Genomic DNA, 14,036 nt, shown 5'->3' on the forward strand with positions numbered 1-14,036 from the left:
AAAGCATGTATGAAATGATGTTTAAAAAATGCAAAGATGTAATTGACTTGTACATCATTTGGCATGCACATAATCTTAACACATAAGATGTTACAAAAAATTGAAACTTATAAACCCTGTAGCACTTTTATTCATTGTTGAATTTTCCCAAATATTCTTCTACAAAAATGTCTTCCAACTTTACTTGAAGAAGAACATCTCATTTGACAGAAAAATGCATGCCCCTGAATGTTTTGAAGACCTTTCAAACCTCAACCCGTCTTGCAAACTCCACCATGCTTCCTGAAAAGGCGGTTTCAGACCGACTCGAAGTTTGCCAGTTCCAGGTATTCTCTGATCGGGAAATTTACCCCGATCAGAAAATACCAGGTATTTTGGTAATGTAAAAGCAAACTACGCATAATTTCCCCGAAAGAAAATACCCGCTAAATAGTAGGTACTTGGCGAAATTACGAGAACTTTCGTGGGGATTTTTCCAAGGTCGCAGGTATTTTGGCGATGTGAAAGCAAATTACGGGAACTTTTATCCCAGCGTGTCGTTGGGCGCGGCGGCGTGGGTGGCTGCTGGGCTAGTGATTTTGAATCTCCCGCCTTGCCTGCTTATCAGACCACACTGCGCATGCTCGTAACTTCGGGAACTTATCCCGAAGGATGCGTTTCGGGGCGGTGTGAATGCAGGAATAATTAACGGGTATTTTTTAGCCTTAAAAAGTTCTCGTAATTTAACGGGGATTCTTGTGATCGAGGCGGTTTGAAACCACCTAAACAGGATTGAAAGGGTGCTCTGTCATCCATGCTCCTCCAATAAATGTAATCCCACTTTTCTGCTTGGTCTCGCTAGGCTGGACCTGATAGGCGCTTACAAATATTTTCACAGATTGCGAAGCGGATTTGGATGAGAAACCCATATTTATGTTCTCTATCCCCGCTAAGCCTTGATTAATCTATTTGAGGTGCTTCGTAAAGTTTCATGACTTTATTGAAATCAAAAGAATCCAGCAAAAATGTACCGAATTTTCAGCACCTTAATCTCCAAAGGATAATCCAAATGTTTCCGCCTTCATCACATGCTCCTTTTTATTTGGGGGTTTTATTACCTCTTCTTTCTATTCTTCCAGACATTAATTTTAGGGAATTTTGTGATTTGGGAGATGTTTGTGGTTTGTAATAGTAGATAATGAAATTTTCATCAGTTGGTCTGTAATATTCTTGTACAGTAATCATAAGTCAAAACCTTTGTCGAGGGACTATTGAGTAGTAACACATAATCATGCAATGGTATTATCATATTAGATCTGACTCTGAGTAATAATTGAATGATTCTACATAGTCTTAATTCATTGGTTGAAAAGCTAATTGAAAGTAATGCAATGTAATTGCAAAGGAATTAAATTCTTTGATACTTCTTCTTTTTACTTTCTTATTTTGTATACTAGTACTGTATATACAAATTACGTTAGATATGAATCTGAGTAATACTTCTACACTTTGCATGGATTAAAAAGCTTATTGAAAGGAATTTTATTCATTCTTACTTTTTATATTTTGCTTCCTTATTTTGTGTACTCTTTCACATTATTAAATTGCCATCTAGTCTTACAGTTTTTCAAATAATTGTAAGTAAATATCTGTAAATTCATGAAACATCTGCACCCTCCTAAAATATTTCAGAGTTTCTCCAATCTGGTGTGTTTCAATAAAGGTTTTAAATGAACAGTATGGTAATTTGTCATGAAACAAAGTTGTATAGGGGCTTACTTTCCATCCCTGTCCTGCTTGAGTAATTCCTCTCCACTGCTTTGTATGGGTGCAGGAGAGTGGACAGGTCATCGCCCTTTCTAATCACTGAACTCTCATAATCAATCGATGACCATCGGTATTTCCAGAGAGGGAAGTGTTTCTTGAAAAGTTTTGTCCGTGATTTTCACTGACTCACTTGCTCCCAGCCAACCAGATGCAAGGATTTATAGTAGCTTATAACAATACCATGTTCATGTCATATTGCTTCATGCAATGCTCTCCAGGTCAAAGTACTTGAGACATAATGCCTGATTTGTTAAGATACAAAAGGGCATTATTATTTTATAGTATGTATGCCTGTCCCTCCCTGTATATGGCGTTAAAGTCCTTCTGTCTCTTAACTGAGATGAATGCCTGATAGGATACACCTGTGAGTGATACCATAGATACCCAGTCCATGTGGGTAATACTATGTCCATATTGACTTCAGTGACACAAGTGATTGGTATCACATCTCTGCGGTATCATAATACATGCTAGCCTGTAATGATGAGCAGTTTTAGGGTTATCTATATCTTGGTATCAATTCTGCAAGAGAAACACACAGTTCATACTTCATTTAACTTTGCTTTGGACAGTCTTAACTGGTAGGCATCCATAGCTCCATTTATTATTCGCTAGCAAACAATAGTTGAAGATTTGAAATGAGAAGGATGTTGTCAACATCTTCCATTTAGGCATAGATTTAACTTTGGATCTACCTGTTGATAATATTAATTCAGATCTATACAAGTTTGATGGGACCACCAATGGTATTCATTGTTAATTAACAAAATAATAATTTTAGAGGATGAGGCCAAGGTTCTTCAGGCTTCACAATCAATTTTTGAGGATTCTGAACCAATATAAAATAGCTCTCTAAAACAATAATAACAAAAATGATATGGTAAACACTGATTTCATGAGAAAGTCTGTAAAACAATGCTTGATTGTCAGTATATCATCAAGGATCTAGATCTGGTACAGTTACATAAATCTTGAAATCTACGCTGAAAAGAGTTCACACTGAAGATCGCCAACACAGATAAGCGCACGTGGGACAGTGTATAATAATGTCGGGCCCGACGCTTGACCCGAATCCTGTGCTTATTTGCTGATTTCTCAGCAATTAGACAATTTCTTCCAGAATCCTTTGGCACATATGTTTTATTTATACAAACAGACACTTTGGTGGTCATTTCATTGGATTCTGTACAAACTCATTCTTAATCGTTACCACAACTAGCATTTTACCTTTAACTAGCAAATATATTTACTGCTCATTTTAGTTATCAATATGCTTATTTTCATACTTAGCAGCAACAGGCGTTTTGAAAGAAGAAAATTCCCTTTTTGAATATGTACTTGAAAAAATGACGATCTAGAAACATACATGTATCCCAACCCTCCACTTGTTCAAGTTTATGTTATTTCCCACAGGTGCTAAGATCTGTCATTGTGCGGTATTTCACAAGCAAATTGAGTTGACCTTTCCTTGATGAGGTCATCCATTAGAAGCCAGCAAACATACATCATGCCAGATCCCAAATGACATTATCACTCAAAACATAGTATGATCTCCATCACAATATTGTCACATAGTCCCAGAAAACATTTATTTTGGAGTAGTAAGTATCCACTGATGCATTTTGGTTTGAGGGCTCTACACAGGTTCTGGCAATGTCAGAGAACATTTGATAAAATCTTTAAAAACTATAATCTAAAACAACAACAAAAGAAAAAAAAAAACATTGATATCATAAAAGGTGGTATATTCTACAAAAGCCCTTTTTTGAAACCAGTTGAGCTCCATGCAGTCTCGCAACACTGCTAGATGAAAAGAATATTTGCTCTGTCAACAATCGCTTCTTAAACAAAAGAAGAAAGTTTGAAACCTTTGTAAAGATTTAAATTTAAAGGCTAGGATTTGAATGCAAATCATCTGAGATTAAAAAAGAAATTTGCAGGAGTAAAATTAAATCCAGAGCATCTGATACACAGCTGATCTGAGCCCCATAACACAATTCTAGCTGTCACACTCTTCCCACCCCCTTTCTAGCGGTCCCCTTCTTCACATGCAACAATGAAACTCTTCCACAAGGGTCTATGGTCCAGCCACACTGCAGAGTCTGACTCTAAAGTGGTATCCAAATCTATCAAAGGTAATAATTTAAAAGCTTTTGTAGGTATGGGCCCATTTCATAAATCTTGTCATGATAAAGAAATTTCAATGACAAAAAAAATTCAAAGGGTGATTAAAAATATGATATCATTTTTTAATATGATGTCAAAATCTATCACAAAGTTGGATTTTTAAAGTAAAAGTGTTTATTAATTTTACCCGATACGCCTCATCGAGCCCCCTCAAAATGTTTGGCTCATTACGCCACTGGTGCCATCATATATTGAAAAATTAGCCTGAGATAGCATGAGAGAGCATCTAGAACCCTAGATCTACCTGGGCCCTTTTATGCCTAGGTCACATAGCCCGGCCGATGAGGTTCCGATGAGCCAGCGATGCGATTTTAGCCGGACACCGGCCGGACTCCCGTGGTCACCGGCCGGCGTTTGGGGCTAAAAACCGCATCGGTGGCAGCTCGGCGAAATTTAACTTCGGAGTTAAAAATTCGACGGGCTCTCACCGAGCTCCCTCATCGCAGCCCCATCCTTACCACATCGGAATACGCATCGGCCGGTGTACGACCGAGTATCGGCCGGTGTCCCGTGCCAGTTTATGTTTATTGCCATATTTATTGTGTATGTGGTAACATCCAAGGTATGAAAACTAAAGTTCTGTCGTTGTCTTTATTGTTTTTATCTTTTTAACATCTTAGAGCAATAAACTGAGAACTCAAAAGGTAAAACAAAGTTAATTTAGAAGGAAAGAAAATGTCATTTAGAAGGTTTTATAGAACACACCATAAAAATTGGTTAATTTTAACAAAGTTGCATAGATCAAAAGTTAAACAGTACTCAAGTAAAAATTAATATTTCGTAAGACTTTATCTGATATGTAAACAATGGAGATCCTTCCTCATTATGAAAAAACACATACTTTTTAAAAGGTGAAAACATATTAATGGGCAATCATTTGAAGCCTATTACAAAATTACAAAGCTAATCATATTGGTTGATACAAGTGTTTTTCTTTATGAAAGGTTAGTTTTTAAAGGTGAAAGAAAAGATACAATGACGATTATTCTTTGATTAAAAATAATTCAATCACAATGAATGTGTTGCTGTTGTATTATTTACACACATCTCATCTTATTCATACTGGTGTATTTTAATATTGATTTATTCTTTCAAACAGGTTTGATTTCTTTTGGCATTTATTACTAGTGTTCAAATTAAAAAGAGCAAAGGCAATGTTTTAAGATTACCCAATAACAGATTTATTTGCAAACAACATACTGAATAATGGAAAGTATAACACATCAAAAATGCGTTAAGTCCTGAGAAGAATAATGGAATGTCTGTGGCTGCATCCGGTATACTGTAACAATATTAGACACAAGTTACTGCTGGTTTATTGCCACATCTTGCCATGGCACACTCCCGGCAGGACTGCAAAAGTAATTCTTGAGGTATGCGCGCAGTTCTTTGCCTGGTCGGGTCAATCTTGGCCCGTGCCCTGCTGCTTGCACATCTTCGAGCACGGCTTGGTCTCGCCATGCACCCGCGATGATCTGACCCTGCTCATCTTCCCGGTCGAGGTCAGCATTCTGAAGGTTGGGGTAACGAGTCCTCATGAGGTTGTGAAGGGTCATGCAGGCCTTGACGATCTTGGTAACTTTCGACGGTCTCAATCCCAGGGTTGTTAGCAGACATCTGAAGCGATTGGCGAATATACCAAACGCGTTTTCAACCACACGGCGTGCCCTGGAACACCGGTAGTTGTAGATCCGCTCGTCCCGTTTCAGGTGCCGATGAGGGTAAGGCTTCATCATGTATGGCCGTAGGGGGAAGGCGTCGTCTCCGACCATGTAGTAGGGTGTGTCCTGGTCGTCATTTGGTAGGGGATCCGGCTGGGGTAGTCCGATCGTTCCCTCACGCAGACCTGGCTCCAGTCGCGACCGGTTAAAGATGCCGGCGTCGGAATACGACCCTGGTGACCCCACATCCGCCCAGATGAACTTGTAGTCAGAGTTTACCACTGCAAGCATGACGATGGAAAAGAAGCCTTTGTAGTTGTAGTAAAGTGAGCCGCTCTTGGGGGGCTTCTTGATGGCGACATGTTTCCCATCGATCGCGCCACAACAGTGGGGAAAGTTCCATCTGTCTCCGAATCCCTCGGCTACCGGGCGCCACTCATCTTCTGTCTGGGGAGTGGCCCACATCTCGTCCTCGTATTCGTCGTAGATGGCCTGACAGACCTCGGGGACGAACAGAGAGATGGTGTTGTGTGGGACACGAAACGCGAACGCCAGATCATGATAGCTGCTTCCGGTCGCCAAGAACCTCAAGGTGATCGCCAGCTTCAGCCCAGGATCCAAGGGGGTTCGATGCCTGCAACAGAAGAGGGTGAAATATGAATAAAATCAAACTAGAATAAATATGGATGGAAGACATTTCAGCACAATTTGACAGTAGGTTCATAAAGTGTAAACTTACGTTGTGGTCTTGGCAATGCGGGGGCCAACTCGGTCAAGCAACTCATAGAACATCTGTGGCACCATGCGGAGGTAGGATTTGAAGTCGGCAGCGTGCTCGGCCTCGAGTTCCCTCATGAGCGTCTCATACTGGCCGAAACGAGGTCTGCGTAGGATCCACTCGCGCACCCACCAACGTCTTATTCTTCTGCCGGCCCTCTGTCGCTCCCTCTCGGCTTCTTCGAGCAGTGCTGCCAGGACCAAGTTGTACTGGAACCTCGCCTGAGCTAGCTCGTGTTCTAACAACGCCATTCGTAGTCTTCTCGGTGCAGCCATAGTGATGAACTGACCATTCCAGGTAGGGTGGACATATATATACAGGTATGGAATAGCTGACCATCGGCCCCCCAAGTCCGAGGTACACCGGCCGAACATCGGCCGGGCAGTGTTCGAAGCCCGTTAACAACCCGGCCGGTGATCGCACGGTGTCCTTTAACCTGCTCGGGTACCGGCCGTATACCCCCCGATGTCCGGCCGACCATCGGCCGGACATCGGCCGGTAGTTGCTGCCACATCGGCCGAAAAAAATCTCCACTTTTGAGACAGACTCCGGACGGTCATCGGCCGGTGTTTGGTCGGTCGCCTGTAGATTTCCGGACGGAGCCCGGTCACGTCACCGAGCTATGCCACCGATGAGGGGAGCTCGGCGACACCTCAAAAATCCACCGAGCTCCACCGATGCCGGACACCGGCCGGGCTATGTGACCTAGGCTTTAGCGAGACCTGGACCCCGGCTGCAAGGGACTTCGCGCTCGTGATGTGCACTTCCCTCACATCAAGCTGGAGTCTCCAGTTTGCTTGGGGATCCAGGCAGGAGAATCTCCAGATCAGAAGGCTCTTTGGGTTGGAGTCTCTGAACCTGTTGTAGAATTTGTGCGTTTGCTATCATAACAATTCTTCATGGAAATGGACGACTGTTTCTCAGGTGTGAGTAGGTGGTTTCAGACCGCCTCGAAGTTCGCCAGTTCCAGGTATTCTCTGATCGGGAAATTTACCCCGATCAGAAAATACCAGGTATTTTGGTAATGTGAAAGCAAACTACGCGTAATTTCCCCGAAAGAAAATACCCGCTTAATAGTAGGTATTTTCTTGGCGAAATTACGAGAATTTTCGTGGGGATTTTTCCAAGGTCGCAGGTATTTTGGCAATGTGAAAGCAAATTATGGGAACTTTTATCCCAGCGTGTCGTTGGGCGCGGCGGCGTGGGTGGCTGCTGGGCTAATGATTTTGAATCTCCCGCCTTGCCTGCTTATCAGACCACACTGCGCATGCTCGTAACTTCGGGAACTTATCCCGAAGGATGTGTTTCGGGGCGGTGTGAATGCAGGAATAATAAACAGGCATTTTTCAGCCTTAAAAAGTTCTCGTAATTTAACGGGGATTCTTGTGATCGAGGCGGTTTGAAACCACCTACTGTATCCCCAAGATTGTCACATTCATGTTGCGTGACAAGTCAAGCATAGCCCGGAGGCAGGGGAGGGGGTTCAGCCTCTCATACCCTGCTCTTCGGTGTTATACTCACCTGAGTCAATAGAGCATCCCATTTCTACCTGGAAGGGACAAGCTCTCGCTCTCCGGGCTCTTTCACACCCAGGAGCAGGGAACAACCACCTCAGGAGTGTCTTTCATGAAGCATCTGGGCAGTGAAGATCACTGACAAATTTACTCTCGGCCAATCAGATGCTAGGATTTTCGTAGCTTATAACAACAGTCAGTGAACATCGTTTATTGTTTGTTTCATGAAAGGCTCATCAGGAGTGTTTCAGGATATTGATTTTATATTAATTCATAACTGATGAATGAGCTTGTCATATTTTCTGAGGCAATTGGGGTGATGGAATGTCTTCACTTTGTTACCACTGACTTGTAGATTACTGCTTATTTGGCATTATTTTATAATCATTTATTGATTAAAATCCATTGAAAATATAAATGTTCAAATAAGTTATGCCTGCATGATGGAATTATCAAATTGAAAAAAAAATCAATGAAATGTACCATGGTTGAAAAAAAGACAATTGATTATGAATGTTTTTTAAATACTACAAGTAAGTGATGACTTTTTGATTTAAAACAAAGCTACTACAGAGGACTGATCTAGAGGAGAATTGATTAGAGTATCAAAAAGATGAAATGGAAAATAGCTGCATAATTATATACAGTACTTTATCTTATATGCACATATCCAACTACTCTTAAACCTAGAGCAGTATTATGCAACCTGTTTTTATAGAATGGGCTTTAATACTGCTCAAATAATAAGAAAAATGATAGTTAAGGGGGCCTTTTTGTAAAAAAAAAACAGGAGGACTCCATTGGCAGGTTCCATGCCCAATGAATAATAACATAGTCTATCTATTGAAGAAAGCAGAATTCAAGATTTTTTAATACAGAGACATTTTGTTCTCATAATAGCAGATCTTCTCTAAAGCATTTATGAATGGAAACACATTGAAAACGTGTGATGCCGGTGGTGTGAACAAATCTCCAGTCAGTAAGCGTTTGATATCTAGTGTGTTACATTCCTCAGGGCTGATTAATTTGCCCCTGAAGAGAAGCTGAAAACATATAAGAGGAAGGTGAGTGGGCTTGATTGAATTACAATTACCTTGTCTGCCCGCATCACGGTGACGCCGCCACAGCCAATGCAGCTATAGTGGAATGCCATTCGTTTGCGACATCAGACACTGCATGAAGTTGAAATGTATTTCATGATGATTGTTTGGGTTGTTGTAAAAACTTTTTATATTGGGTCTCCTACAGGTTGTTCATATTTTCTGGAAGAATTATTGCTGCTTCAGAAATGTGTAAAGAAAACTTGAAAATCTTGTGATGAATCATGTAACAAGCTTTTGTCCTTATAATGATGCATATCTGCCATTCCCACCCAAGTTTAGATGTGTACCTGGCCAGCTGGCTGCTACCACATCTGTGGGATATTACTTGCAGAATTGTCTTAAGGACATTCCTCAATATTTCCTTTTTTGATTATGTGACTTCCTCAGAATGTGATTGAAATCATATAAATTAATCAATTGTCAAGGAATAGATGAATAATTAGATTTTCTTGTACGTTTTTGTTGTTTTTTGGGGAAAAAGTTGAACAAAAGTATTTGTGGAAGTACATTAGAGAAATAAATCCAGGTTAACTAGCCAGTCATTTGTGTCTTTCTTCTGACATACAATATCACATCACCACCATCTCCTCAACCTCCCTGATCCCCTCCCACATACCTTCTCTCCTGCCCCCCCTCTTCCCCTTCCCTCCTCCCTTCTCCCTTCTCCTCCATCCCTCCTATCCCTGCTCGGCACCCCCTCCCGTCCCCCACCTCTTTCCATTCACCCCTCCCTCCGCCCATCGCCCTCCCCTATCTGCATCAAGGTATTGATATTCTGGAACCTTTCAGTTTTTCTCTTATCCTATCTGACCTCGCTAAGGACATCTTTAAGCCTACTTAAGATAAATGACCTCTTTACCTTGTTCCAGGTGTTTGTTTTCCCCCTCTCACCTGGCTTCAGGTATTCTTTGCCATCCACTCTATCAGGTGATAGCCTGCTATTCAGACTGAATTAATTATTCCATCTGTCAATAACAAGTGAAAGTTGGAGGAATTACCCCCCCCCCTCCAACTGCTTCTTCCTTATTAAGTTCCTGATTATGATTTGGTTATGTTTGCATTTGTATGAGGAAATAGGAATGTGTGTTTGTGTGTTTGAGATTTTAAAGCTTTGTATTGATTCTGAAATTATATGATTATTTATGTCTAAGACTGGGCCGTTAACAACTGACATTAATGATACCATTTGAAACACATGAAAGAGCATTGTAGATAAACTGATTTGCTTGGGGCACAAGTGCTGTGGCTGGGTTTTGAACCCTGGACATTCATTTGTGTAGTCAGGTACCTTAAGATGTAGTCACATTTCCCCTATGGTGGCCGTACTGCGAATCGAAAACAACCGTTTTAACCGATTTTTATTTGTACAAGTATGTAAGTATGAGACCACTCAGCCAAGCCACTTTCTCTGTAAATGGTAGGCTTGCTTCATGCTTCCTTGTAATTGAATTTTTTTCAAGATTCAAGATATTTTTTATTCAATTTAGCAGCTATGAAGGCTGAATTGACATTGAATTTACAATAAAAACGTATAATTGCACATAAACATGAATAAAATCTCAATTACAATGATAATCTTAATTCAATTTAACCATAATAATTCAAATTCTATACAGTGATAGTGTACATGACCCTGTAACATAAAAGGAATAACATTTGCATTTTGCAATAAATTATAATTGTCTGTTTTAACTGTTAAAATAAATTGTATTCCAACAAACACATAATGTTTTGAGAATGTTGAATTATTTTCAAAACATATTGACATTTTTAAAATGTGAACATTTTGGGGGAAATACATAATTCTTATTTTTTCTTCAAAATAAGTGCTTAATATGAATCACATAACTAGCAATCAAGGATTAACCCCTATCTCTATTTCTCTTCTCTTATTTCTCCTCTGCAGATTTATTTATGAATACTTTAAGGACTCATTTTGTGTTTGCTTGTGAAAATGATTACCTAACTATCAGATGCCCATCAGGGACGTTGATAAGCATACAAAACGCAAACTACGGTCGGAGAGTACCCAGTACAGACATGTGCCCGCTGCCGTGGACGTCGTTAGGGACGCGGAGCGAAAGCCTTCGTAGTGAAAATATTAATTGTAGAGCAGCTGATTCATTACAAGTAAGTTACAAGGGTAATGTTTCACAAAACAATGTGAATGTGAGTCCACAGATGGACCTGTTAAATTGAAGGGTATGTATCGATGTAACATGAGTTATCAGTGGGAAGTGTTAATTATGTGAAACATTGCTCTTGTTCCTCTTTGGTATATTTTTTCTTTTAGAAAAAATGTATGACTTTATGATATACATAATTGCAATCATATTTGCCATGCTATCCACAAACTAGATTTTATAATTTGTGACAAAGAAGAGTATACTTTCTAGACATAATTTATTGTACCAGTCAAAGAAGAAGTTTTCAATGAGATGTACGATGGCAATGTTATTTGCTTGGAAAATGGAAACTGATACCAACTAAAACATATATATTTTTAAATTTATATTTTGATCATTACTTTCGTAGACAGAGTTCACTTGTTCTTATATTTCTAATTACTTCCAAATAAAGTTGATTTGTGCAAGGTCAAATTTATTTTAATTTGGATGCTAAACATCAGTGTACTTCTGTAATTTGTGCAATGGTAGACTTCAGTAAACCTTGGCATTTAAAGATTTGATTTTATAACCAATTTTAGGGTCTTTGTATTATTCGCGTGTTGAAAGACACTTAAACCAACGATACAAATCAAACATTAACTTTTTGAAGGTAACGTTCTTTAAAAATCTTTTGTTGGTCATCTGTAATACAAAAACATGATTTTAGAAGATAGTCCATCGCAATTGACTTCTGTTTTTTTTCTTATTCTTTGCATATTCCTTTCCTCAGATTATTACAGATAGGTGTGAAGACATGCCAGAATGTAGGATAGAAGTAAAAACAAGTTTATTCAGTGTGGACCCTTGTCCAACGACACATAAATACCTTGATGTTTCATATAAATGTAGACCACGTAAGTATTAATCCTCTTTCTTCATCATATATATAAAAAAAAGGTATAAGTTAGTATTTCTGTGATTCCTGATGATTGAATATAGTTTTCTCAGAGGATTGTTCGTGAAATATAGTATAGTATAGTAATGGTTTATTGGCAATATATACACGCTTGGCAGCCAGTGGCTGAAATATACATGTTACAAAAATAATCAAATCTGATGATAATGATGAATGTATGGATGAAATTTTATTCAATTTATAAACACAAAATTAATAGGTGAGTTGCTAACCCTGACAAAAAAAAAATCAAACTTTGAAGAATCATCTGGATGCCCTCGTTAATATCTTTAATTTTTTGCTTTTATTAAATCAAACTTGACATCAGGAGTGAATTCTTCCTTAAGGGCATTGAGGAGAAGGAGTTAGAGGAGGGGAGAGGGCCAATGGTATTATCATGGAGAAAGCTTGTGATGTGATATAAGTGATGATGAGGGAGTCCATTAGAGAAAGTACTCTGGACATGACATTGGTGCGAAATTCTCCTTTAAGGCAGTGAAGAGTAGGGAGAGGACAATGGGGGGGGGTCAATGGTATTACCATGGAGACAGCTTGGTGATGAGGGAGTCCATTAGAGAAAGTACTCTGGATCTTGTCAGGGGTCACATCACCTATCTTCTGGAGTGGCCTTTCAGCTTCTTAGACCTGTCAGGTTCACAGTCGGTCCTTGATGCCATCACAATCACAGGAATAGGTTCCAGTGTTTGTGGAGATGAAGGCATTGGGCCACTTAAAAATTCACAGAAGGAGGGTGAAAAACATAGGAACAATAATGATGATGATGATGATTCGCTTAGGGGAAAAATGGGAGTATTTACTTTATTTCAACTGCAGACAGAATATTTAGGTTTCTGTCTGCGTCCCTGAACAAGGTCCTTATTGGCTTTGATGAAAAACATTTCAGATATATCTATGTAGGTGTAGGCTAATGTATGTATTTATTCATTATTTGCTCACTTATTTATTTGGTTATTTATTCATTTGTTTGCTTATACATTAAATTTAATTATTTCTTTTTAAATCATTTAGGTACTATCATTTTTTTTTGGGGGGGGGGGGGGGTGTGAAGCGGTGTTTCATTACTCTAAAAAAAAGGATTGGACAAAAAAAAAATTATTGATGAATTTGTGTCTGAACCAAAATAATGAATGAAATCACATATTTCCAACAAAGGTTTGTTTAGTGACTTTAAAGGCTACATTTACCTTGCTTGTTTATGTGTTTCTGCCCACTTGGCCTAGACTTGGTTATGGTAGAATTGCTATTCACTGACCTTAGTACAACTTCACATACTTGAACAACTGCAAGGCTACAATGAAGGAGGCTGCACTGCTTTGGTCTGCACTGCTTTGGTCTGCACTGAAAGCAGTGCATTAATGCTGGTACTTGTTGGCTTGAAATTGATACCATTAAGACAAGGGACAAGACAACTATTTTGACACAGACTGCTCTCCTGTCTAAAGATTGACTTGCTAAGAATTCATATTTCAATTCATTTAACAATTTTTAAACTGATGCCAAATACTACCTGCATGTACATGTAACAGTATCATCAGAAGTCAGTTCAATGAAGACACAAACTTGGATGTTACAAAGGCCCATTGATAAGTTGTTTTTGTCTGCATAAATAGACCTTTTATGTTAAACAATGCCAGTACAAGTCACCCCGATGAACCATATGGCTGCATAAATCATCTTGATCGGTAAATTCAAATGATTGTTTGAGCTATTCGGAGCCACCGGGAAATGTAAAACTTGATTCCATTTAGTAATTGGCAACATTGGAACATTGGAATTGAAACAGATGGCCCATGTTACAGAAGGAAAACTAAGCAAAAACTTATTACACCCCTGACCTATTCCGTCACCCAGAGGGCAACATAATTCCTACGCAAGTGGCATCAGATAATCACCTCTTCTTCTT

The 14,036-nt window shown here is 39.4% G+C and overlaps 2 protein-coding genes across 2 annotated transcripts in view; one reads left to right on the plus strand and one right to left on the minus strand.

The window, feature by feature from the left end:
• Positions 1–5,114: 5,114 nt before the first annotated feature.
• Positions 5,115–7,142, minus strand: LOC121413626 (putative nuclease HARBI1). Its single transcript, XM_041606531.1, has 2 exons — positions 6,394–7,142; positions 5,115–6,288 (listed from the first exon to the last, which is right to left on the minus strand). The coding sequence occupies exons 1-2, from the start codon at positions 6,804–6,806 to the stop codon at positions 5,298–5,300; spliced, it is 1,404 nt and encodes a 467-aa protein (XP_041462465.1). The 5' UTR covers positions 6,807–7,142; the 3' UTR covers positions 5,115–5,297.
• Positions 7,143–10,946: 3,804 nt separating this feature from the next.
• LOC121412888 overlaps positions 10,947–14,036 on the plus strand; it is a 59,476-nt gene continuing 56,386 nt past the window's right edge. The window contains exons 1-2 of the mRNA XM_041605650.1: positions 10,947–11,179; positions 11,948–12,071. Coding sequence (XP_041461584.1) covers positions 10,964–11,179; positions 11,948–12,071 — 340 coding nt within the window. The 5' untranslated portion in view covers positions 10,947–10,963. The remainder of the gene's footprint in view (positions 11,180–11,947; positions 12,072–14,036) is intronic.

This window comes from Lytechinus variegatus, chromosome 4, assembly GCF_018143015.1.
Source record: "Lytechinus variegatus isolate NC3 chromosome 4, Lvar_3.0, whole genome shotgun sequence".
Lineage (NCBI taxonomy): Eukaryota > Metazoa > Echinodermata > Echinoidea > Temnopleuroida > Toxopneustidae > Lytechinus > Lytechinus variegatus.

Coding starts and splice junctions, on each gene's coding strand:
- LOC121413626 (XM_041606531.1), bottom strand. CDS start 6,806: ATGTTCGGCCGGTGTACCTCGGACTTGGGGGGCCGATGGTCAGCTATT. Junction 6,289..6,393: donor CGCATTGCCAAGACCACAAC/GTAAGTTTACAC, acceptor CTTCTGTTGCAG/GCATCGAACCCCCTTGGATC.